General features: G+C 36.7%; 2 protein-coding genes across 2 annotated transcripts in view; one reads left to right on the top strand and one right to left on the bottom strand.

Moving 5' to 3' along the window:
• Smp_151590 (putative centrosomal protein of 135 kDa (Cep135 protein) (Centrosomal protein 4)) overlaps positions 1-4,447 on the bottom strand; it is a gene marked incomplete at its 5' end in the record, with an annotated part of 28,051 nt that extends 23,604 nt beyond the window's left edge. The window contains 2 exons of the mRNA XM_018795159.1: positions 4,183-4,311; positions 4,346-4,447. Coding sequence (XP_018649499.1) covers positions 4,183-4,311; positions 4,346-4,447 — 231 coding nt within the window. The remainder of the gene's footprint in view (positions 1-4,182; positions 4,312-4,345) is intronic.
• Positions 4,448-4,634: 187 nt separating this feature from the next.
• Smp_055310 (putative histone-lysine n-methyltransferase, seto7) lies at positions 4,635-23,958 on the top strand. Its single transcript, XM_018795158.1, has 7 exons — positions 4,635-4,661; positions 10,866-11,333; positions 14,890-15,193; positions 17,139-17,198; positions 18,315-18,490; positions 20,766-20,920; positions 23,130-23,958. The coding sequence occupies exons 2-7, from the start codon at positions 10,873-10,875 to the stop codon at positions 23,201-23,203; spliced, it is 1,230 nt and encodes a 409-aa protein (XP_018649498.1). The 5' UTR covers positions 4,635-4,661; positions 10,866-10,872; the 3' UTR covers positions 23,204-23,958.
• The last annotated feature ends 1,207 nt before the right edge of the window (positions 23,959-25,165 follow it).

Below are 25,165 nucleotides of genomic sequence, written 5' to 3'. Positions count from 1 at the left end.
CAAAATAGGACGAAACGCGCGTGAAACTGGATTCCACTGCTAGCCACTATCCATCTTTGCTTACCGTGCTTGTGAATTAAGGCTATATCGAGGCAATACGCACAGTATGCATATATGCCAATTAGAGACTGACCAGTTGCAGTCCTAAAACATCAATGGGAAGATTCAAATAAACAATACTAAGTGAACAATCTTTATTGTTCATTTTTATTATCACATATTCAAAGGACAGTTGACCTACTGTCACATTAGCTTTCATTATCACTGTTACTACTGTACTGCTATCAGTAGTACCATATGACTGTTAATTATGGTTACATCATCATTATTTCTGCAATTGTTATGAATTATCTCTCTTGAAAAACGTTTGTAATGTAAGAACAACAACAACAACACACAAGGTAGCTATGGAGTGAAATAAATGCAACTTACCCCACCCTACTAGCAAATTTATTGTTACCATTCTACAAAGTATTATTTTTCAAAATAAATCTATCCTTCATACATAAGCCACATGTAATAAACTCTTATCACTCTTCAATCTACTTTTGGGATTATCTCTCTCTAGTTATCGTCTAAACTTAAAATTTTATCTTTCTCAATCTACATGAATTTCTTATCGTTATTATAAGCAACATCCCTGTTGCCATAGTTTTAGCTGAAAGAGTATCGCAGTGATTGATTTATTTTATCATTGTGATGACATTCAAAATTAGGAGGGTGGAACAGTTGTTTCGTTTTAGTATATGATTCCTCAGTATCACTCACCCAAGACTCTACCACAGGTTGAACCTATAATCTTCGGGTTTCATTATGAGTGTTGAATCATTCATATCACTGAGTTGGTACCGAAAAGTAGGATTTCAAATTGAGTCGAATTGTGACACAATGGGATGACCATTCAATAACGTCACAGTAAAATGTTCCAATGCCAAATGTCTGAACTCTACTAGTTAAGATTTGGAAAGGTGGTTAACTGGTCAACCCGTTCAATTTTTAGTCACTGAGTTCCAGGTTTAAGCCTCTCTTCATCTACTTTGGTTTGGATAACCAGTTACTACCGATAGCATTTATAAATCGAGTATGGCTCATGCTCAAACATTTGATAAGTTATTAAATTATCAGTCATAATCTCTCTACGAATTCAAGAAATCTTGAAGTAGATCATTGAAGGACTGACTACCATAGTTATGCTTGAAGGGATTTTCTAGAGATCGATCCAATTTAGAGGTTGTATTCATTACAGATTATATTCATACAACTTGTCTCACTGAAACTAATCTACTATTCACCTAATTTTCACTTTATTCACATCAATGACACCATGATATTGATTGTAATTTGATACTTAGCAACAAGTGATTTTTTTGCCTCCTTTCTTCAATAAAAAAAATTGATTTTATTCATGAAACATTTTGGTTGTATCCCCAATTTTAAACATTTCAATGCCAAAACCATAGATTTATAAATGTGGAGTGTAATGATGAAGTTGCTGTAAAACAATTTTTCCAATCAAACATACGTGTTATAGCTTTCAACTTAGAATGATTCTTAGTTGTACCAGTTTGTTTTTATTTAACTTAGGTATAGAAGATTTCTACTTAGTGAACTTTAAGTGCTCACTTCTGAGGAGTCCTATACTAGGACGAAACGGCCGTTCAATGCTTTCAGGTTTTCAACGATGGTCTAGCTTATATCGACTTATGAATTCAATTATTACAATGACTACAATCTCCCAAATCCCCATTCTGATCATAACTTTAGACATCATGCAAAATTGTCTGATTTCATTGTACTTTTGGATTTCCTTGTGCATGTTTTCTTTTTGTCAGTAAAGGGTTATGGAAATTGTTGAGTTTCATTGAAATCATAAAGCACTGAACGGATATTTCGTCCTAGTACGGGACTTCTCAGAAGTGAGCAGGCACTACTCTGGACTCAGAAATCGAATTCAGGACCTTCAGTCTCATCCGAAAACACTTAACTTCCAGACCACTGAGCCAACATAGAATAAATTCCGCTTGATAGTTAATAAAAATCAAAGAGCATTACATAGTTATTTCAAATTTTACTTGGATTTCACCAATAATGAATATTTATAAGTTAACATAGAATGAAGCCTGTGTAACTTTCAGTCATGAGCCTGTTGACTAGAAGTTTAACTTTAGCAACTGTAAAATATATTAGTTTATAATATCTAAACTAGACAACTCTATTCCCCTTCTTTCTTTGTTAATAATGTTTTATAACTGTTTCTTTCAAAAAAAACTGTCGAGATTATTCATACTACTTAAATGCTCTACTTTATGCAAATTTGATTACTGGATATTAATGTTGAAAATGTGTATCGGTTTATTTTGTTTATCAGCTGACAATGAATTGACTTTACTTGACTTTGATCTCTTGATCTACTTTCTTGGAAATGATCATTTGGTTTTTTAAGAGATATTAGATTTTTCTGTAAGAAATAGAATTTAACACTATCTATAACAGAACAGATTCTAAGATTCATAAAAGCTTATTAGTGCAAGAGAGGGTTTTGGTGATTATATAATTTTGATAGATTACATCATGGACTGATATTAGTTAGATAATCAATACAAATCAGGGATGGACTGGACAATTGTCTCGTCTTAAAAGAGAACTTCTTAGTAGCGTATATATGAAAAAACAAACCATGGCGAGTCGAACTCAGGCACGTTATTCTGAAGTGGGAACGTTTAACTTCTAGGTCACTGAGCTCGGAACCAATAGTGTGGTTGTTTAACTTCAATCGAACAGTCAAACTGTGCGACAGTCTTCATTTGATGGTGGTGGATAAATATCTCACACTTAACATGGTTAAACTTTTAACCTAACCCTTAATTCATGGCATTTTTATACAGCTCTAATTATCTACCGTAATACAGCTTATCTATAAAAAATAAGTCACATAACTATGAATGAGGTACTTCCGTCTGTAAACATTAATTTCCTATTTATGAAGGAATAAAGACTTATAGATTTTCCAGTGCTATGCCTTATTTTAATTATACAGTTCAATGACAAATACATAAGAATGAACAGAAGTGTTTGTCACCAGTTGGATATTTATATATACTATAGTGACATTTATATCTAGTGATTTTTTGTAACGACAAATTAAAGATCACATATTTTTCCCATTTGTCACACTTTTTATGTAACCACACTTATATTCAATATCTATTGTTTTTCTGTATCAATGGTAAAGAAACGAATACTTTTGTTTGATTATATATAACACGACTTCACTACCGCGATTCTTAAAATAAAAACGTTGTATCTGCCGTCTATTATTCTGCTTTAATGGCCACGGCCTTTGATTGAAGATTATAATGGTATTATAACATCCTTTTAGGCCGTTCCACACTACGTTGAAGATTTGGCCCGGATCATTACTGAATAATACTACTGGATCTAATCTTCTTCATTTTGCTGTTGGTGCCATCACGTGCAGAGGAACCTTTGTTAACCAAGTGAACTTATTTGTGGTTGTTATCTCAGAAAGCAGCTTACAAGTAACATTCATTTCATAACACTGTTACCATTTTGTTGCTCAATATACCTTTTTATGATTTAACTGTAATTTGTTACCTTTTGCGTTAATCATAGACACACGCTTAGGTTTGTAGTGTTAATTCTTTTGGTATATTGTTGGTAACTTTGCGTATTGTTATGTTTTAACTAAACTCTTTCGCTGAGGTCCACCACAATACCTTTCGGTATTTCCTGAAAGTGATCATTCGAAAAATTAAAAAAAAAAGGAGAATAGTTCATTGTTCTACAGTTACAACTTAATATTTAAAAGTCAGTTTTTGGACGAAAAAAACCAACAATAATTTAAAAGTTTTAAAAAATTGTCATTCTATTCAAGTTAAACATTTAAATCTAATTTAAAAAAAGGCATCGAAAAGCTTTCGATAGCCTTGATGATCTGTGAGCTTTTCTACAACTTGAATGTAAGGTGTATTCAATCCGAATTATCTAGAACGAAGATGACCTTAATGCTGACCTCATGGATTCAGAGATGTTAGAAAGATAAACCGGAAGCAAATTGTCTTGTATTTATTTAATAAAACATTTTAACGAACATAAATGTATGAGGACAGTCAATAAAATCTCATGAATTATGCTCCATAAACGAATTCTTAGTTGACTTACCAGTTCACATTCTAGGTGCCTTCTGAATTTTCTTTTACTTTTATCAGTTTTCGACTGAAGATCACTCAACTGTTTCTTATGAGATTTAACCAATTCTCTGTAATTCCTTTGAAAGTTTTCATTTAAATCCTGAATAGAGTGTAACAAAAAGAGAACAAATTACTTTTTCTTCATTCTTATATTCTTGTAGCAAATTCTGACGCCTTTCTTTACATATTTTTTGAAAATTTCGAATATCTCGACTTATTTCCTTGTCGTATAGCATTATCCATCTGCAGTGAAACCATTCATATTTGTGCGGTCATCAACTCTTATTGTGTAGATGTTAAAAAAGATACCTTGAAGCATGAAATGAATTAGTAGTAATGTTATTGAATTTAGTTCACTGTTTGACGATGTTTGTTTTTGTTTTACTAAGTCACGCTAATTTATTTCAAGGTCAGTTTGCATTTGAATTAGAATTCACTGTGATTTTGTTGGTAGATATTTAGATAGATTAATTGCTACACTTTCATCCCATAAAAATAGTCCAATTTACCAATATGTAATGAATACATTCTAGCTTACTGACATGTATCGTTTGCTATGCTGGTCTATGTTTGTCTTGTCACTCAATGACTTTCTTTGTCAAATAGCGTGTCGAAAATTGTAAAACCGTTTTCGTGTTTACTTCTTAAGCCTTTCACGTTCACATACTTCTGATTCCACAGTACTGTTGAGGTCCTGGTAAAGTCCTTTTGATTAAAGATAAGTTTTTTGTTTCTATTCATTTATTCATGACCTGTGCACAGGTCATATGTCCTGTGAATATACAATATTGTATATGAATATGTTAAGAATGATCTTATCCCTAGTGTAGTCACTAGTTTTCGCATGTTCTTTCACATCTTAACGGTTCTTGGTTTCAGTCGTTAGTCCTTGTACTCCGATTATAGTAACCCGTCAGTGTTACTAGTCTGAAAATACGGGTCTTAGGTCCACCAACGCTAATCAAGATGTCTGCGTTTACAAGCACGCCTGAAACTAACACTCATAGGTTCCATAGGCTGATTCAACGTCTTGAAGTGTGTGCTGTAGTGTTTTAATATATTCTAGATTCTTAGGTAATGATTGTGAGCAGTAGTAGTTATGAAAAGGAAAAGAAATGGAAGCATCAGCGATAGGTTACTGCAGACAATTATCCAGAATCATCAGTGAAACGAGTGTTGGAGATCTGACCGTTAGTGAGATTAATTCCAAAGAAAGGGATCATTCACTTAATCCAGATGAAAGCGATAGGTAGAGCAGTCTAAGCAGTAGTTCAATTGTCCTCCGGCCACCTCCTGACCCCCTACTGCCTACAAACAACGTAAATGGCAAATTAACACAAATATTTCAACCTTTATTAAGACTAAATAGCTATATTTAACCAAAAGCATGGGATTGAAGTAAATCTGGATGGATTGACACCGGGGATCTTTAAGGACGGTAGTTTAGTTTTCGCGGTTAGACTGACTAAGATTTTATCTGAAAACTAGATGCAATTCTTTCTGACTGGCCTCGATCTCTGAATATCCAAGTCCGTAAAAATCACCGAAAGATAAGTTTGAAAAATGGTGTCTAAAATGATGGCCTCTGATAACCCAACGCTTATCTAGAGCTTGTGAAGAGCAAACTCAGGGACACCAGGCTGGTTTCAGATTTGTTCGTGGACGTATAAACCAGATGTCCACTCTTCGTCATTTTCAGGATATTTGCATACTTTCTGGCTCTCGACTATAATTGTATTGCGTAATCCTAAGACAGCATTCAACTGTTGACTAGATCTGTCATTAAAAGGGATACCGAAGTACATCAACCTTGTATGAGCTCTCCGCTTGAACGCTACTGACGAATCCAGAGCTTATAGTGATCTTTTTCAGAATTTTCAACCTCAAGTCGCGTTCGTCAGGACTCTCCACTTCCCCCAATTTTGTTCAACTTCGTCGTAAATATTTTTTCGAGAGGACTCTCATCTGACTTCCAAAGTTTGGTCTCTTACCAAGAGACTCTACTAGACCTAAAATACGCAGATGACGTGGTTCTGTTTGGTGGAGACGCTGAAAAAATGCAGTCTTCTAGCTGCTTAAAACAACAATGCAAGCATGGTTCGGATGCATTTCTCCCTCTCATTCTAAAATGTTGCTTCAGAACTGCCCTGCACCGACGCCCAAATTAATAATAGTAGAGTGGTTGAGTGCTCCGATCATTTTACTGATCTCGGCATTCTCATCAGCCCTGAAGAGCTGGTATATGACTAAATCTTGGCGTCGATTGATCCTGGTCGTCCTTTACCGACTTGGGTCATTCGTGTTGTAAGCCAGATATCCTTCCGCCAAACAACGGATTTTACTGGGTAGCAGTTCGCTTCTTCCTATTTGATGAGTGTGACGCATACCTGTTGGAAATAGATATTCGTAAGTTACTGTTATTCAATTATAGATGTCTACCAGCATCGCTCTTGTATTTTGGGTCTTTCGAGTGAGCAACGCCGAAGTTAGGCTTAGGGTACTTGGTAAATATGGTAAGTCGATCGATAAGGTTGTAAATTTTCATTGATTGGAATGATTGGGGTATATATTGCTTGTGCCCGACCATCACCTACCTCAGCCAACGATGCTGTCTAGTGAACAATAGTCTAGAACGGATCTTGTGCAGTTTTTTCCTCCTTTACTACACCTTATCTTTTTTGCTTCTACTGATACTCTTTCTACTTCTATTTATTTAGGATTTGTCTTGATTGTTTTTACTCACTGTACTAATGAGATGTGACAGTTTGAGGTGGCGCATATATATCAGGCTCTGCGTTTCCGATTCAACCTTCAGCGCAATAGCTGAACGATAAGTGCTTTACCCGCCACCGGTAGAGTATCTGTTCATAAGTAGCTTCATCGTTTTATAGAGAAATCCACCAATCGTCACATAAGTATTGTAACTCGAAGCTTTGCTTAATTCTGCACTTGAGACATAATACATACAGAAACGTATTATTAATAATTGGGTGAAAGTCTGTATCAAGGATCTCTAGTTAACTTTACTCAATTCAGAAATTTCGAATATCAGTTTTTCAGACATATTTAGATGAATAACTCGATATTTTGACCCCTAAATGCCCTGATACGGCCGAGGGTGAGGAGAGTCAGCTCTCCCTCTCAAAATACTTTCACATAGCCTTGTATATACAGCCACTGACAGGAAAGTCTTACTCACCACCTTATCGCGGCTGAGGTATTCTTTACTAAATTATGAGGACAAAAAGCGAATTTCCGGTGCTTTAACTAGGTTGATGGATATAGAGGATCCATCTAGGAGAGTTGGAAAACCCTGATTCCAAACTAATGGTGCACATGGGCTGTATGATCCCGAAGGAACATATGACTTACGAATGTATTGTTGGTCAACGGCTTCTATGGGATCGCGTCTCCTAATGTTGTTTCATTGCCTCGCAGATTAATCTCTAAGTCAAAAACCCGGAGAGTGGCACCCTAAAAAGACCATCTGCTTCGGCTTGAAATACCAGGATGTATCCCAGCTCTCACACAAATCAAGTGGAGTGTGATGCATATATATTTGGTGTCTCCTTGTATCAATGTTTATGTTTAAACAAATAAATGAATGAATAGAAGTTTGATGTATTCTCTTGAGTAGCAGACACTGTAGCCTGAAAATCAGATTGCACAAGCGTCGTAACAAAGCAATGAAATGCGGTGTTCTGTGTTTCCCACTGGGTCTAGTCAGTCGCTTCAGGATCGATGTACCGCTAGTCTGAATTTATAGAGTAATGTATCTGAATGCGTTCACCTATATGAGGAGTTTTTTCATATCTGGTCAGTTGGTAATTGACGAATACAGACAAGTGTGCTAGTTGAGTTGCTTCTATTTACTTCCAACTCATCTATCAGTTCAGATTTAATGATCCTTAATGTGTATACATACTATTTTGTCTTGTCTGGTAAAAGCGGCTACGATCTTTTGGAGGCTTTGAGCAAAAATGTTTAATTTTTTAAAACTTATGTTATATAGAAGAGATATGTTTTCGTAGCTGCATTATTCTGGTTTGTTACTAAAGCTTCATGTCTTCTAAACATAAACAACGCCCTTGGACTTGTTAGATCTAGGATCTTGTTTATATGTCCGAATTCATTGACCATTCAGCTAATAATTTATGTTCATCCGGATCACCTGATCATAAACTACTTTCGGTGCATGTGATTAGTGCTCGTTTGTGCTTTATAAATTTGAGCCCGATATAACAATTTTGTTTCAGAACTCTCAAGACACTTGCCCGTCTTATCATAAAGCATAAGCGTACATTCTATGATTTAACCTTGGGCTACTCTACTACTAGGCTTTGGCCGTTGGAAATACGACGTATGCAGATGCCTCAGATATCTAATCATCGGTTTCCTAGAAGCATTAGATCGATTTGGTGGGACGACAAATTAACAAGCTTCAAAGTTTTAGACATAGGCTTCTCGTCCGTAAGATAGAAATTTTTCCACTGACATTTCGGTCATCCTAATTTCATAAATAGTCACTGCTTCTACAGCAGTTCAGATAGGTTTGTACTGGTACAACTGTTTGCATAAAAGGATTGATGTCGTCCATGAAATTTATATTGCCACAGCGGTAAGATACTTTTTGAAGTGTCATGAGAACTAGTGAAAACAAAAAAGCACACCAGCCTATTGTTCATTCCCATTTGCTTTTGATCTTAACAGTTTAGGAAGGTAAGTTTTTATGGCTGGTTGTCCACAAAGCTACGCAAATTATTTAATAACTATGGTTTAATTTTGACGATGTATTCCGTTATTTTCTCCAACTTCCAACGTTCAACACATTTACTTAGATGTCCATTTTTCCTGTAGCTTTTTCTCTTTCAGCATTGAAATACAATTTTTTTGTTAATGATTTGATTTTATGCTGAACGATCTTACCTCTTCATTGACATTGTAAACGTAAATTGTTACTCCAGGACTGGTCTGCGTCAACACCTGAACTAAAGATAGGGAGCGAAGTAGTCGAACGCGTCGACAACTTCACTTATCTTGGAAGTCTGATCAGCCGTAATGGGTTGGTTTCTGACGAAATCTCAGCACGGATTCAAAAGGCTCGTTTGGCTTTTGCCAACTTACGTCACCTATGGCTCAGGCCAGATATCCGTCTATCAATTAAGGGACGAGTATACTGCGCAGCAGTTTGTTCTGTTCTACTTTACGGCTGTGAAACATGGCCATTAAGAGTAGAAAATACTCGTAAGTTACTAGTATTTGACCACAGATGCCTTAGAAATATTGCTCGCATTTGCTGGGATCACCGGGTAAGTAATAGTGAGGTTAGACACAGGTTATTAGGGAATGATGGTAAATCAGTTGATGAGGTCATGAATCTTCATCGACTGAAATGGTTAGGCGATGTGTTACGTATGCCTGAACACCGATTACCACGACGCGCTATGCTGACTAGTATTGGGGATGGTTGGAAAAGAGTCAGGGGCGGCCAAACCAAAACGTGGCATCAGTGCTTGAAGTCACTAACTTGCAGTCTGAGCCATGTTGGCAGATGCAGACTACCTGGTTGGGGTCCGCGTGACTATCGTAACCAATGGTTGGAGACTCTGAGTGACATGGCTCAGAATCGATCACAATGGCGTAGGTGTATACACTCTTTATCTTCCCTTAAACCTTAAGATTAAAATTGCTTCATAACTTTATTCCTTCCTATACTATATTCTTATATACAACCTATCTTTTATAACTACTACCACCAGTAAATTAACTATTTCTATGAATCCGGTGTTCATGTTGTTATGCTAACGAGGTATGGCAACTTGTACGGATGCATATATGTGCCTGGTCCTACGTTGTAGCTGAATGACTTCATTGACATATGATGTAGCACGCATGATTAATACGCAACTGTTGAATATCTTTATTTTCTGTCTATTCGTACATTTTGTGTAATACTTTCTGAAACATAGCCAAAAGTACTATTTGATTGCCCAGATCTACACAGCTGTGGCAAGTTTTAATATTGGGTAATTAAAAGTTGAGCATTTAAAATCACATTAATTAAAAAACCTTTGCATATCTAACTGACTTATACTATTTTACTATTTGTGGAGCGGTTAAGTCGTTTCTTTCAGGTACTAAGTTATGAGCTCGTACACCGTTCCACCTACTTCGGTTTGGTCAACCAGGTCGTATCCATTCATTTATTTGAACACATAAACATTATTACAAGAGGGTACAATATACATATGTGCCACACAATAACAATGAGGCCAGTAATAGTTATCATTGATTTCTGTGAGCGCTGGGATACATCCCGGTATTTCAAGCCGAAAATTCGCTTTCTGTCCTCATAATTTAGTAAAGAATACCGCTGCCACGATAAGGTGGTGAGTAAGACTTTCCTTTCAGTGGCTGTATATACGTGGCTATGTGAGAGTATTTTGAGAGCGAGATCTGACTCTCCTCACCTTCGGCCGTACCAGGATATTTATGCATATCTATAGCTTTTTCTAGCCGAATTTACGAATTTGTGTTTCATAAATAGAATATATATTCTCCTGTTGAGTTCGTTTTCTGTTGCTGCTCATATTTTTCTCTTTATCATATTCAGATTAATTAATAATGTTAACATTCAATCTTCTTTTGTTATAGATCTGTGATGACTTCAGTTAAAGTCAGTTCCCATTCCTATACATTAAAATGGGAAGATTCCTCTTCTATCGAGAACTCCTATTCTAAGAAACACTGTTTACACTCATGTAATAGTTCATCACCTAGTCTACGACAAACTCAATTAAATTTCTCGCCAAATCACCAAACGAAACTGTCTAAACAATTTGAAAATGTTGTAGATGTTATTAAGCCTAATAACACGAATTGGAGTACTAATGAAAAGGATTCATTGAAATCAAATGAACATAATTCATATCCTCAAACATCCATTAAACCTGAACCACTATCAGTTTTACTTACTGAGTCTTCGAACAAATCTCCAGAGTCCATTATTACTAGCCCTACACGAATAATGAAACAGGCTATCCTAACTGAAACAGGGATTTCACCGGGAGGAAATGTATGCAAAAAACCTATCAGAAAGAAAAAAGCCGCCACCAATAAAAAGTGAGTGTTTTTTCACATCTCATTTACTAAATTATGTCATATGTGGAGTAGATGATGTTCAGATTGAGTACATAGCGCAATAGTCTCCATTGCTCTATGAATTGAGAACATTAGGAGAATTGCAAATACTTGATTATTACGATGAATTAGACTCATATTCAGCATTCGGTTTTAAATGGAAGTTGTAAGTTGGTTTATGTGACAATAAACTTTCGTCACTTAAAGTGATTGGAAAGCTTTCTATTCACCCCTACCTCACCACGAGGGGTGACAGGCGTAAGTAAGTAAGTACCACCTTTCCTGGTGTGCAATCTTTAGTTGGGAACGAGTTTACATTGATATAAAAGGGACCATCTGTAAATTGTGAGTTGAAACAGTCGTTCTTATTTTGAGAGATATGTCTTTAGCATAATTCTACGTTTTCATTTATTAGTTGCCAATAGCAATATTATTTATCATGTCCGAAATCAACTTCACTTATTTTAGTTTGGGTAACAGGGTATTGTCACTGCCCTTTCACATAAACAGAATGACTCAAGTCTAAACACATAAGGATGTTGCATGTGAGAAAATTACTCACCAATGGCATTTAAAGGTGGTTATTAACCACCTGCGAGTTTATTGAAGTTACACGTGTAAACCATCGATTGCCTGTTTATTGCTCAAAGTTGGCTGCGAGGAATAGAAGGCGCTGCGTTCGACTCACTGTGGGGTCATGTATGGACACTGCTGAGGAGTCTCAAATCAAAACGAAAAAGTTGTCCAATCCTTACTGCTTTTCAACAGTTGTCTAACTGAAGTCGGCCTGTGTTGTAAACTATTAAACATAAACATATGTTTAATAATTGATTTATCGGTGAAATGGTGTCTGGTTACTCAGTTAGGTAATTCCCTCCCTACAATTAAATTTATCTCATCCTATCATCGATTGTCACTGTTACTCTTTTGTACTAGGATTTCTAAAATGTCGTATATATCCCTTTTTAGTCATCTAAGTTTCTCGATTTAACCATTATCAAGGCTTAGGGGAGCTATACCGACTTTGGCTGACTAATATCAGTCCCTCTTTTTTTTACAAAACTTTTGAAATCTTTCGGTAAAATTCATACTTTTCATCATCTCTACGTAATGAAGATCTGTAAGTTACCTATTGTGTGAGTGTGTGAAATTTCCACGTTACCACACTTCACGTCAGTGAAACAAAAGAAAATCAACGAGACGAGAAGTAGTATAAAATGATGGAAACGTAAATATAAGAATTGTAGTTCAAAATGGAACCAATACTATTGATGGATAGAAAGTTAGAAATGATGGAGAATGAATACATCTGTCATTGTGAGTCAGTTTCCCATCATGTTATCCGTCTCCCCTTATGGATTACAAGTATTCCATGGGCTTCAACCAGGAACTTGACATTTTCTGACATGAACTGATACCATGTCTAAGATTACTCACTCTTAACTTTTTTTCCAACATAATCCTTAAGTTCATGTAGAACACACGGTGTGTAGCAAACAGTGGAATCCAGAACTCGCGTTCTGTTGTATTTAGAACTCATCAGCTTAATGTATCCGCATCCCACAGTTGATAACCATTTCGGGACTCAAACCCAGTACCGTTCGTTTCAAACACTAACACGTTATCCATTTAACTGCTGAGTCCAGACAGCCACTCATTTGTGTGACGGGTGCAAATTTTACTTTCTAACAGTTTAAACTATTCCGTTGTTGATATTTTGACTAGCAGTCTGGAGTACGTAACGGTCCTGATTCTGCCCAGCCCAGTCAGTTAAGTGCAGAACAGCCTCTGCAGTGTGAATCCTTGTATTTCAAACATACTGAGTTTGTATACCAAGCAGACTGACCACATCGTACCAATAAAATAAGAAATAACATTTGTACAAGATTTAGCCAAATGTGGCTGTGAATGTGGGAGGCAGTAATTAATAGACTAGGGATAACTCAAAAATGGTAAATCGTATAATAATAGTCTATGGATCAAAATAAAGCTTATAATAAGAAGGACATGAGTATGAATAGTTTAGTTATTTAGCGATTATACGATAATAAATATATGCATAATACTGGTCCATAAATGGATGCCAAAGTTACCATTCACCTATTGTTATCGGGACACAACAGAGTCGAACCCTTGAAAATTATGTTTATATGCTCAAGTTCTTTACTACGATTTTCCTCATTTTTACCTAATTCATAGCTTTATTGTCCATATATATCCAATCGACTATATTTGAACATAATTGTATTCCTACACCTGTAAATGGAAATTATGATTACCCAGATAGAGATAATCTAGGTCCATTGACCTAATCAGACAATTAAAAAGCTATACTCTAATCACTTCTGTTTGTCGGTTTGAGTTCATGTCCCTTTCCTTTTTCTCTTTTTAAATTTATTTCACTGGATTATACTCCTTCAATAACATCTTCAAACCCTTATTTATTTATTTATTTATTTAAACACATAAATATTGGTACAAAGGGACACCAGATATATATGCGCCGCACAAATCTCATTTGATTTGTGTGACGGCTGTGATACTGACCAGGTGCCCAGACTGAAGCAGGTGATTTTCTTAGGGGGCCACACCCAGAGCCTTTGACGTGAAGGTCTAGTCCACAAGGCAGTGGAGCATCGTGAGGAGATGCAGTCCCATGGTAGCCGGTGACCAACAGTTGGTTCATACGCCATTCGTTCCTTCAGGATACTGGAGCCCATGTGCACCATTGGTTTGGAATCAGGGTTTTCCAACTCCCCTAGGTGGGTACGCCGTGTCCACGAACCCGGTTAAAGCGCCGGACATTCGCTTTTCGACCTCTCACTTTTGTGAACAACACCCCCGCCACGAGAAGGCAGTGAGTAGGACTTACCTGGCAGAGGCTATATATTCGCGTGGCCATGTGAGAGCATTTGGAGAGGAAGAGCGGACTCTCCCCACTCTCGGCCGTACCAGGGCATTTTGGGTCAGACAGTAAAAAAAGCTGTACTTTAATCACTTCTGTTTGTCGGTTTGAGTTCATGAAGTATTTCGCTTAGTGATGATCTGTTATCATTTTATCATATGAGTGCGTCAGTACATTTTTACAATTCACAAACATAATTAATCGTGGATGCGCACTGCCACTGAGGAGTCCCATAATAGGATGAAACGGCCATCCAGTGCTTCCAAGTTTTCCATGGTGATCTAGCTTCAATTGACTCATGATTTCAACTATGAAAATACTGAAAACTCCACAAAACCCCTTCTGACAAGAATATTTCTTTGAATATTGATACAATTAAACAAAAAGATAGTTTATGACTTTCAGTAGTATGTTAACTTAAGTATCTTGAATATAATACACAACTCTTTTTTTAAAAATTTAACCTTGAAGGTAACTAGGTCTACCCATATTCCAAGAAGGTACTTGAAAAATGTAAGGAAACATATTTTTACTACTTTTTATCTATTCAGTAGCCTCAATCAGTTAGTATCATTATGTAATCGATCCTCGTTTTCAATAATATTCATATGATTTTGTTATCCTTGATATTAGATCACAAGTGAAACGTTCTCGTAGCGTAGATTCACCTCAGATCAATACTATTACTAAGAATGATATAGATGGAAACGATTCTGTCACATTATCAACGTCTAATACTCGTCAGACAGGAACAACAACAACCACAACGCGCGTTTGTAAATCCACATCGGTCAGTCCCAAAAAGAATTCGCACGTAGCGAGTGATTTATGTACTGCTACACGGAATAAACAAAACAAATCTAAAACACAATTACAAACACAACTTACATCATATGGAATTAGGAAAACTGCTCGACAATATGCTAAAGAAATTGAGGTAATATATTTCACTATTAAAATATTCTTTTCTTAAGTATGATATTCAATAGTGATTGCTTCATCTTTAGGCTGAGTGAATTCGGGTAGAAACACTAATCGACTGTTTGGACCGTGCTATCAGATAGAGACCGGTTGCAGCCTGTAACCCCGATGATTGAGTGGAACTATTATAGGGACTCCAACTAGGAAATTCTTATACTATTTAATACAGCTTAAATCAGTAGTCTATGATTTCATAAGATACTTCCCTTGACTTGATTTGCTTGCTCCTAGCCTTTTTTCAGCCTACTTTTGTGCTGGCTACTATTGTTCGTCAGGTTAACTGGCAATACATATCTCGGTCACTGTTATGTCTCGTAGGTTGAACGCTTTATTCGGATCCTAGCTATTCGGATAACCCCAGGCTAGCACTACTCAGCGACTTGAAAGACCAGAGAGAAGACACGAGTATCAGAGAAGCACTTTACTACAAGGTTCATTATGTACAGAAAAAACAGGGGTTTTATAGTAATTAAAAGACCTTGAGATTCCATAGTAGCAGTATGTTTAACAGCCGATCAGGACCTCATTATTTTAGTAGCATAGCTTCTAACTAATCGCTGATTGGCTGGGCTCTTTATGAGCCTCTCTGGAGGCTCTGATAGAGTTTATTGTAAGCCGACTTAACAGTCACCTTAGTCAATAAAGCTTCAATCGACTTATCTTTTTATAATATCCTACATCTCAACGTCAGGGTTATTAACTTGATAGTTCCAAAATGTATGAGCAGCTATTTGAATCCACCTATGTTTAAGTAATCTTAATCTTATTGCGTTTTCTGCCTTTATAGGACTTAGTTCAGAGCCCAAAAGTAATACGGAGAGATTTACTTGCCCATTGATAGATAAACAATTCTCAAGTGATTCTGTTGATTTTTTAGAAATTCTTATTAGGTTTTCAGGAAGTTGCGGACTGAAGAGATACAACCTTAAGGAAATTTTACAACATAGGTGAGACGGAAAACATCTTTCGCTGATATCCTTACTTAATACATTTCAGTAATTAAAAATTCGTATATTTTAAACTCCATAGTTGTTGATGAATCACAATTAATGCTGAGTATGTCGGTGAGACTATAATTTATGGACAACCTTTGATTGACGCTACATTGATCTTAATAGTGTCCGCTTACTTACTGGGTTATAAATAAGTATAAGGAATCAAGATTAGTATTTACAGCTGTACTTTAAGGTTAGGAGTTAAATTTAGGGTTTTTATCACGAACTGACATCAGCTATAATGCTATTTAGCCAAATGAATGGACAAATTTTGCGTCAAAATCCAAGACCTGTTATCTTAATTCTGATTGGTTCGTCCTTAAATTCGAGTCTCTTCGTACATTCTCTTAGCTTAATAATTCCACTTATGAAGCTTTTATTATCGTTCTGAACCACATCATTGGTGTTATAGTCCACATAGAAGTTCACATCCAGCTCAGAGAATGCAATATCTTATTGTTTAAGAAAAATTCTTCGTTATTTTTTGGACTGAAATATTAATTAGTTGAAAGCTTGAGTCAATTGAAGCTAAACCACCAGGGAAAACCAGGAAGCACTGGACGGCCCTTTCGTCCTGTTGTGGGACTCTTCAGCAGTGCGCATCCACGACCTCGCTTCGCGAGATTCGAACTCAGTGCTCTATCGGTTAAGTGCTCTGACGCGAGACTGGTAGGTCCTGAGTTCGAATCTCGCGAGGCGAGGTCATGGATGCGCACTGCCGAGGAGTCCCACAACAGGACGAAGAGGCCGTCCAATGCTTCCAGGTTTTCCATGGTGGTCTAGCTTCAATTGACTCATGATTTCAACTATGAAAATACTAAATCTCCACAAAACCCCTTCTGATAATAAAATATTAATTTCATGAACTTCCAAACATCTTCGTTCTCATTTGTTTCTTATTTGTAGCGTGAACGTGAAAACAACTTTTTAAATGCTTTAAAAAACAATATTGAAACTGGTATGAAAGTAAGTATAATAAATTATGTTCTTGTTTAGCTCCCTTTCTCTTTCTCTCTGTATGTACGTGTCAGTCAGTTAGTCCTAATGAACTCAGAGCTTGGGAGAAATATGTGTTATTCCAATTTCCGCAACGAGACTGAATAAACTTTGTGAATAATGAAGAAATCCAAATAATTGTAACCCTATTTATAATGAAAACGACTAAAGACGTAGAATAGTCAGTCAGTAAGGATTTGGATGTGACCTACTTGGTCTCGTGTTCAGTAACGAGTATGAGGGCTAATATCACTTCCCGGCTGCCCACACCGTGGAAGGGTATTTCTTGAAAGACCTGGAAATGAAGTTGGATTAGTGTTGGTCTTAACGACCTGGGAGCCTAACCGCAGTGCCCAAGGGACAACTGCTTGAGGCCGGTCACGCACGGCCTTCTTGTGGGGGATTTTTGATGTGTTAGCTCCGTTCTTCAAAGGACCTTACCGCCGGAGACGGAAATCCGTGGGATAAGGCGAGGTGTGCATTTTTAGGGTCGACCTTTTCTAACCCCACCCCTCCTTGTGGGAAGGCAGCATCGCTGTTATGCTGGTTTTTTGAAAGGAACACCTTACTGCCGTCACACCTCTGTACAGTCGGCAGTACGACATCGCCTTGAGATTGCTGCTTTTAGTCTTACCTCTCTTCAACCAACCTGTCTGGCATGGTAGGACTTTGAGGAACGATTGTTCCAGCTAGTATAGCTCTATTGCTTCATCGCGATAGGCAAGCACGACCACCACGTCAAGATAGCAGCAACGGTCGGGAAAGACGTAGAATAGAGTTTGATAAGATGTGATGAAAAGGTGTTTATTAAGGAATACTAGGACTTGAGATCTAGAGGAAGATTAAGTGTGAATACATCTAGGTCACTATGACCAAATCTAAGCCTTCTTATTCAACCTTTTCAAACAGTGATGGTGAATACCACGTAAACCCCAATCAAGTAGCTTTCGTCTATCAATATGACTACTTGTAAGTAGTTACCGTAGAATCGTTCACTGATTTTGCTTATCATAAATGACAGCTGTTTGATTTTTATTTACCGTTCTGTCTATTCTGAAATTTAAAATCTAAAAAAATTTTCATTAGATCATACAAACTGAAGAAAAAGGTCGTGGAATAATTGCTACACGAACATTTTATGAAGGTGAATTTGTAGTGGAATATGCTGGAGATTTAATATCAGAAAAATTAGCAAAACAACGTGAAGCTGTATATAAACAAAATCCAGAAATTGGTTCTTATATGTTCTTTTTTGTACATGCGTAAGTTATCATTATGTTATATTGTACAACTGTTTGAGGTCGGTCACACACGACCTTTTTGTGGGTAATTTTTGTGTTAGCTCCGTACTTGTTGGGACCTTACGACCGGAGACGGATATCCGTGAAATAAGACGAGGTGTGCATTTTTAGGGTCGACCTTTTCTAACTCCACTCCTCCTTGTGGAAAAGGCAGCATTGCTGTTATGCTGGTCGTCTGAAGGAAACACCTTACTGTCGACACACCTCTGTACAGTCAGCAGTACGACTTCGCCTTGATCATGGAGTTTTCTTTGTTCTTCTGAACAACATTATCAGCAAAAACTTCAAATAAAAGTGAAGTGTTCAGATTTCTCCCCATATGACTTACAGATTGTCCTGTCGACCTCGATCTTGATTGGTTATTGTTGACCATTATCCTGTTGTTGTCTACCTCTTTATTTTTATTGTATCTCTTTTGGATTTGATTCTTGGCCCTGCATTTCTTCATGATTTTTCCAACTGGTTGATAGATAGTCAATCGAGATCATGGTCGACAGGACAAGCTGTAAGTAAAATATAGAGAAATTCGAACCCTTCACTTCTATCTGAAGTTTGTGTTGATGATGTTGTTCAGAAGAACAATTAAAGCACCACGACCAAACGATCCAGTTCAGAGAACAAAACTCCACCTAAATCTCCCACCTGAGGTCGGGGGAGAGGAATTCAATAGAAGGGAAATCAAATTTCAACTACAATATGAATGTAATCATAACAAGAAACAAACTGTCCCATATAAAATATACATAAGATTAAATAATGAAAATTTATGAATGACACTTCACTAGATATTTAGAGAAGAATGGATAAGGAATGCAATTTCTTCACTGTGACCTACTCATTGCTATGTTAACTAACATCTCTTATTATATCGAAAATTTCGGGATTTCCATTGTCATTGCCTTCACGATAGCTGTTCAGTCTATAATTACAAATCTTAAGTGATATGGCTCGAAACTAGTCGTATATTTCCTAATTAGATTGATACTTTTAGAACTGTTTAATTAGTTTACTATTATCGTATACCAGCTTGAACCGCTGCACTTATTCGTCAAGTTCTGCATTGTTTACGATCGATTGGTTGACTGAACGGATTCGTGTTGTTCGGTTCCTAATACTGTGTCAAATTATTAGTAATTAAGAGTACATCAACAACGTGACATTAAACTTCCATTTTGGGATATCTAACTTAACTACTTCATTCTCGTTTCAGAAGTAATCACTGAAAAATTTGACAAATGATTGATCTTAAGAAATACAAAAAGTATTATTATTATTACCATGAGAGTCTGGCCGAACAAGTTTGGAAGTATTAACGCACTAGTGAACAAAACACAATACTCTTCAACCAAACCTGTACCATTTTTTTTTATAAACTAACGTGTTACGTATGCCTGAACACCGATTACCACGACGCGCTATGCTGACTAGTATTGACGATGGTTGGAAGAAAGTTAGAGGCGGCCAAACCAAAACGTGGCATTAGTCCTTGAAGTCACTAACTTCTTGTCTGAGCCATGTCGGTAGATGCGGACTACTTGGTTGGGGTCCGCGTGATTATCGTAACCAATGGTTGGAGAATTTAGGTGACATGGCTCAGAATCGACCACAATGGCGTAGGTGTATACACTCTTTATCTTCCCTTAAACCTTAAGATTAAAATTTCTTCATGTCTTTCTTCTTTTACTATATCCTTATATACAACCTTTCTTTTATATATTACCGACATTAAATTAACTACTATGTATCCGGTGTTCATCTTGTTGTGCTAATGAGGTATGGCAACTTGTACGGATGCATATGTGTACCTGGTCCTACGTTGTAGCTGACTGACTGACAACCATCAAACTATTGACAAATTCGAAGAAAAAGTCAAAAACATATACCTCGCTTCAAACAACGATAATCGTTAGAAAAAATCGCTTAATTCTTCGTGTCTCTTTTATGACCTTCCATTCAGAATACAAGTTTCATGAAGCCTTTATTCAACGGTATATGCCTAGTTTAAATAATTTTTTCTGGTTAGCGTTTTTTTTAGCGAGTTGGTTTTCTACAGGATGGGGTCGCTAACCCCATGCCAAACCCTCCTCCTTTACCCGGACTTAGGACCGGCAGTAGTCCCCGGAGGAGCTACAGACCGAGTAAGTAATGTTTTATTATCTAATTCGTATTCAGCTTACAAGAAATTATTACATTTCTCCTACACAAAGTTTATTAAATCATTTATTTTTTATTTCAGAGGTCAACGGTATTGTGTAGATGCAACAAAAGAAACACCACGACTTGGCCGATTGATTAATCATAGTAGATTAAAACCGAATTGTATTGTTAAAGTAATTCCAATTGATGGTATTCCTCGACTTGCATTGTTTGCGCGTAAATCAATTTCTCCTGGTAAATTGTAGTCATTTTATAAATGAGGCATTAATCGATCACTATGTTTTGTAACTAATGTTAACTTTAACACTTGGAAAGTTTTGGCGATTTTTAGCCATTACTGCGTGTAAAAATACCTTTGAATCATCTTCATTTTTTATTTAATGTCAAATTAACGCTGCCGAATGCTAACTGATTGGTTTATAGGTTGAGCATTCTCACGCGAGCTCGAAGGTTCTGGGTGTGATTCATGCGTGCGGTGTTTTATATGCGTATCACTGAAAAGTCCCATACTGGGACGAAACGACCGTGCAGTTCTCCCAGGTTTTCAGTGGTGGTCTAATATTGATCGGTTCATGAGTTTAATGAAATTTAACAATCTTTACAACTTCATATTGACAATCTCAAATCGCCTAATCCTAATTTTTAAACTCATCTTTCAGGTTTACAATGTAAATATTGGGCGACTTCCTTTGAAATCATAATGTGATATCTTTAAGGGTTCATTGATTTGATAGTAATGATTTAAAGGATTAAAACCCAGGTTGTTTAGTCAGTTAGTTGATCGCGATTCCAAAGAATCAAGCCTACATCATACAATTGGATGACGTTACTAGTGTGCTATTCAAATCATGTCTGACCTACCTTAAGAATATCTAGTCTCTTTTTTGATGGTCGAATTCTGTCGTCGTTTTCTTTCGATTCCATGTAATAATATATTCACTGACTGATTAGTTGAACTAATTGCCTTTTAATTAGTATTATTCGGTTTCATGTATTACGAATGTCATCACAGCGACTGTGACGGAATGTAAAAGGATGCGGATTTGTAACGCAGCACGATAAATGAAAGCTGTGTAGGACTATTATCTGCTTCGTATAAATAAATAAAAGCCGGTCTCAGGTCTAAAACTTCCCATTTATTTATCGCGTTATTCGCAAATCAATAACATTGTAAAACATCAAAATGTCAGCAGTGACCAATGTCAATTCCGCCTTATTCCTGATCGAATTCTATAGATCCAACGTGTCCACCAGTTTAAGTTGCTTGACGTCGTATGCACTATATTCATCTGCATGGTGGTGGATGGGAAACTCTTGACGTAGGTTTCGTGCTATTTGGCACTAGTCAGCAAGGTATGGCTGTAATCTGGAGGGAACTAATACTATCTGGTGATATCGGTCTCGTATCATCTGGTTTCACAGTCAGAGACGTTACTGTTGAGCTATTTGGGCCGAAACTGACAAAAATTCAAATACATGTTACTGATGGGCACCAAACAGCGCGAATTCTAGGTCCAGGGTCTCCTGTCGACCACTTCTGACCATTATATATATATATATAGTGCGAAGTTCTATGATTGTACTCTTTATTGATATTTTAAATATTTACTACACAATCTTATATAATGGGCGTAGAATAAATCGAACTATATACCTTAACAATATCTTTTGTCAATTACCACTGAGTTGGTTTAAATGTGCTCGAATCTATATGTATGCATGATGAAGCCCCCAAACGCTCTGATGCGGCCGAGAGTGAGGAGAGTCAGCTCTCCTTCTCGAAATGCTCTCACACGACCACAAGTATACAGCCACTACCAGGAAAGTCCTACTCACTACCTTCTCGCGTCAGGGATGTTCTTTACTAAATTAAGAAGACGAAAGGCGCATTTCCGGTGCTTCAACCAGGTTGGTGGACACGGAATGTTCACCTAGGGGAGTTGGAAAACCATGATTCCAAACCAATGATGTATATGGGCTCCAGTATCCTGAAGGAAAAATTGGCGTATGAATCAATCGTTGTTCACCGGCTACCATGGGACTGCATCTCCTAACGTTGTTCTACTGTCTTATGGATTAGACCTTTAGGTCATGGGCTCTGGGTATGGCCTCCTAAGAGAGAACCACAAGATAGGTTTCTCGATTGATTTATCAATCTTGACTTACATGACTTACGCCTGTTCCACCCAATGGAGCATAGGCCGCCGACCTCTGGTTAGCGTTTTTCTTAGCGAGTTGGTTTTCTACGGGATGGGTTCACTAACCATAAGCCCAACCCTCCTCCTTTACCCGGACTTTGGACCGACAGTAGCCCTCGGAGGAGCTACAGGCAGAGCTAATTATCAATCTGTATTGGTTAAATGATGACCTATTGTTATTCAATTTTTAATATAATCGTTCTTGTTACTGTTTACGTTGTATTACATTGTTATTTATCACCTAGGTGAAGAACTACTCTACGATTATGGTGATCGTGATAAAGAAACTTTACAACTTCATCCATGGTTGAAAACCTAAAAAAACTCCACCATTTTTTCTTTTCTTTTATTGATCAAAAACATGTCGGTAAATTCCATGATGATGATGGTTATTCATTCGTTTCTATCATTGTTGTTGTTGTTGTTCTTGTTGCTACCGTTATTGATTATGGTTAAAAGGAATTTAGACATTTTTTTGGAAAAATGATTCCTTTCATTGGATTTTCTTCTTGAGATGATTATGTTCCCCCTTTTCTTCACTGATACTGTTTATGATGGGTTTTGTTTCACAGAAGATTGTTGAATACCCTTATTCATAAACATAAGTGAAAAAATTAGCTTTACAAGTGTAGTCTGACAAAAATAAAGTATCTCTCACCTTCTTGATGGTTTTATTTTTCCAGCTTTGTCAGTTTTTTCCCAAGAATTCTTTCTTGTTTGCATAGAAACTTAAGAATAACAGACAGATTAGAGATGTGATTTCTTTGTCTATTCTTTTGCATGGGTATATAAGTGTGTGTGTGTGTGTTGGTCTGTGTTCAATTCACTTCTTCCATCTTTTGTTTTTCAGCTTCCCCATAGTTTACTCTTTCAGTTTGTGTATACCATTTGTATGTCTACTTATTTCTTATTATTAGTAGTATTCTAAATTCATGTTTAGTGTTATGTAGGTATTAATAACTTTGTATTCATAATAATAATTACATCTCTGTATGTATATGTATATGTAATAATTTGTTTGTTTTCATTTTACTGTATTGAATGTTCAAAACTTTAAATATAACAACATTGGGAAGAATTCCTTCGAACTTGTTATCTTTCACGTGGAAAAGTCAGTCAGTCACAACGTAGAACTTCGTACATACGTACATCAGTTAGAGTTGTCATACCACATTAGCACAGAGAGGTAGTTGTCGATTCAAATCCCATAATGGTAGAAGTAGTAAGAGTATAAGCAGTAATTGGAAAGATTAGGGTTTGAAGATGTTATTGAAGAAGTATAATCCAGTGAAATAAATTTGGAAAGAGAAAAAGAAAGGGACATGGACAACTCAGATTAGAATTTGTCAGAACACAAAGAGTGGATGCACTTTCGCCATTGCACACGATTTTGAGCCATGTCATTCAAGGTTTCTAACCATCGATTAGCTATCATCTCGCAAATCCCAACCAGGTAGTCTACACCTACCAACATGGCTCAGTCCAATTGTCATTGACTTCATGGATTTGTGCCACGTTTTGGTGTGGCCGCCCCTAGCTTTCTTCCAACCTACTCCTACACCATAAAGCATTGCACGTTGGGGCAGTCGGTGGTTGTGCATACGTAACACGTGTCCCAGCCATCTCAATTGATGTGTACGTGGAAAAGTACAGCTATAGCTTATAGCCGACTATATCAGACTAATATTCTAATCATATAAGATTTTCAGTAGTATGGAAGTTATATTTAAGTCGGAATTTTTTCGTCTTCATCCCTAATTTCATATAATTCATAGATACCATGAAAGAATTTATAAGAAGAAACCAGAGTAGGTTTAGTCAGTCAGTCACAACGTAGAACTTCGTACATGCGTACATCAGTTCGAGTTGTCATACCACATTAGCACAGAGATGCAGTTGTCGATTCAAATACTATAGTGATAGAAGTAGTAAGAGTATAAGCAGTAATTGGAAAGATTAGGGTTTGAAGATGTTATTGAAGAAGTATAATCCAGTGAAATAAATTTGGAAAGAGAAAAAATATAGAGACATGAATCACAGAAACTAATAGCTTTGTTGTTAAGGGCTTAGATATACATCATCGAGATTGATATGGAAATTATCATTGAGAAAGGAAGGCTTAGAATGATAAGATAAAATATTGAGATTAACTGTTATTAGGAGGATCATAGAAGCAGAAGAAAACAAATATTTCTTCGGAGATTGAAGTTATAGTCGAGCAAGGGTTACACATAATAGATTTTACTACTTGTTGTCTATTGCCTGATTATTTTTAACATCA

Source organism: Schistosoma mansoni, chromosome 1 (genome assembly GCF_000237925.1).
Source record: "Schistosoma mansoni strain Puerto Rico chromosome 1, complete genome".
Classification (NCBI taxonomy): Eukaryota; Metazoa; Platyhelminthes; class Trematoda; order Strigeidida; family Schistosomatidae; genus Schistosoma; species Schistosoma mansoni.
Note: the sequence above shows the minus strand (reverse complement) of the source record. Positions and strands in the feature narration are given on the sequence as shown.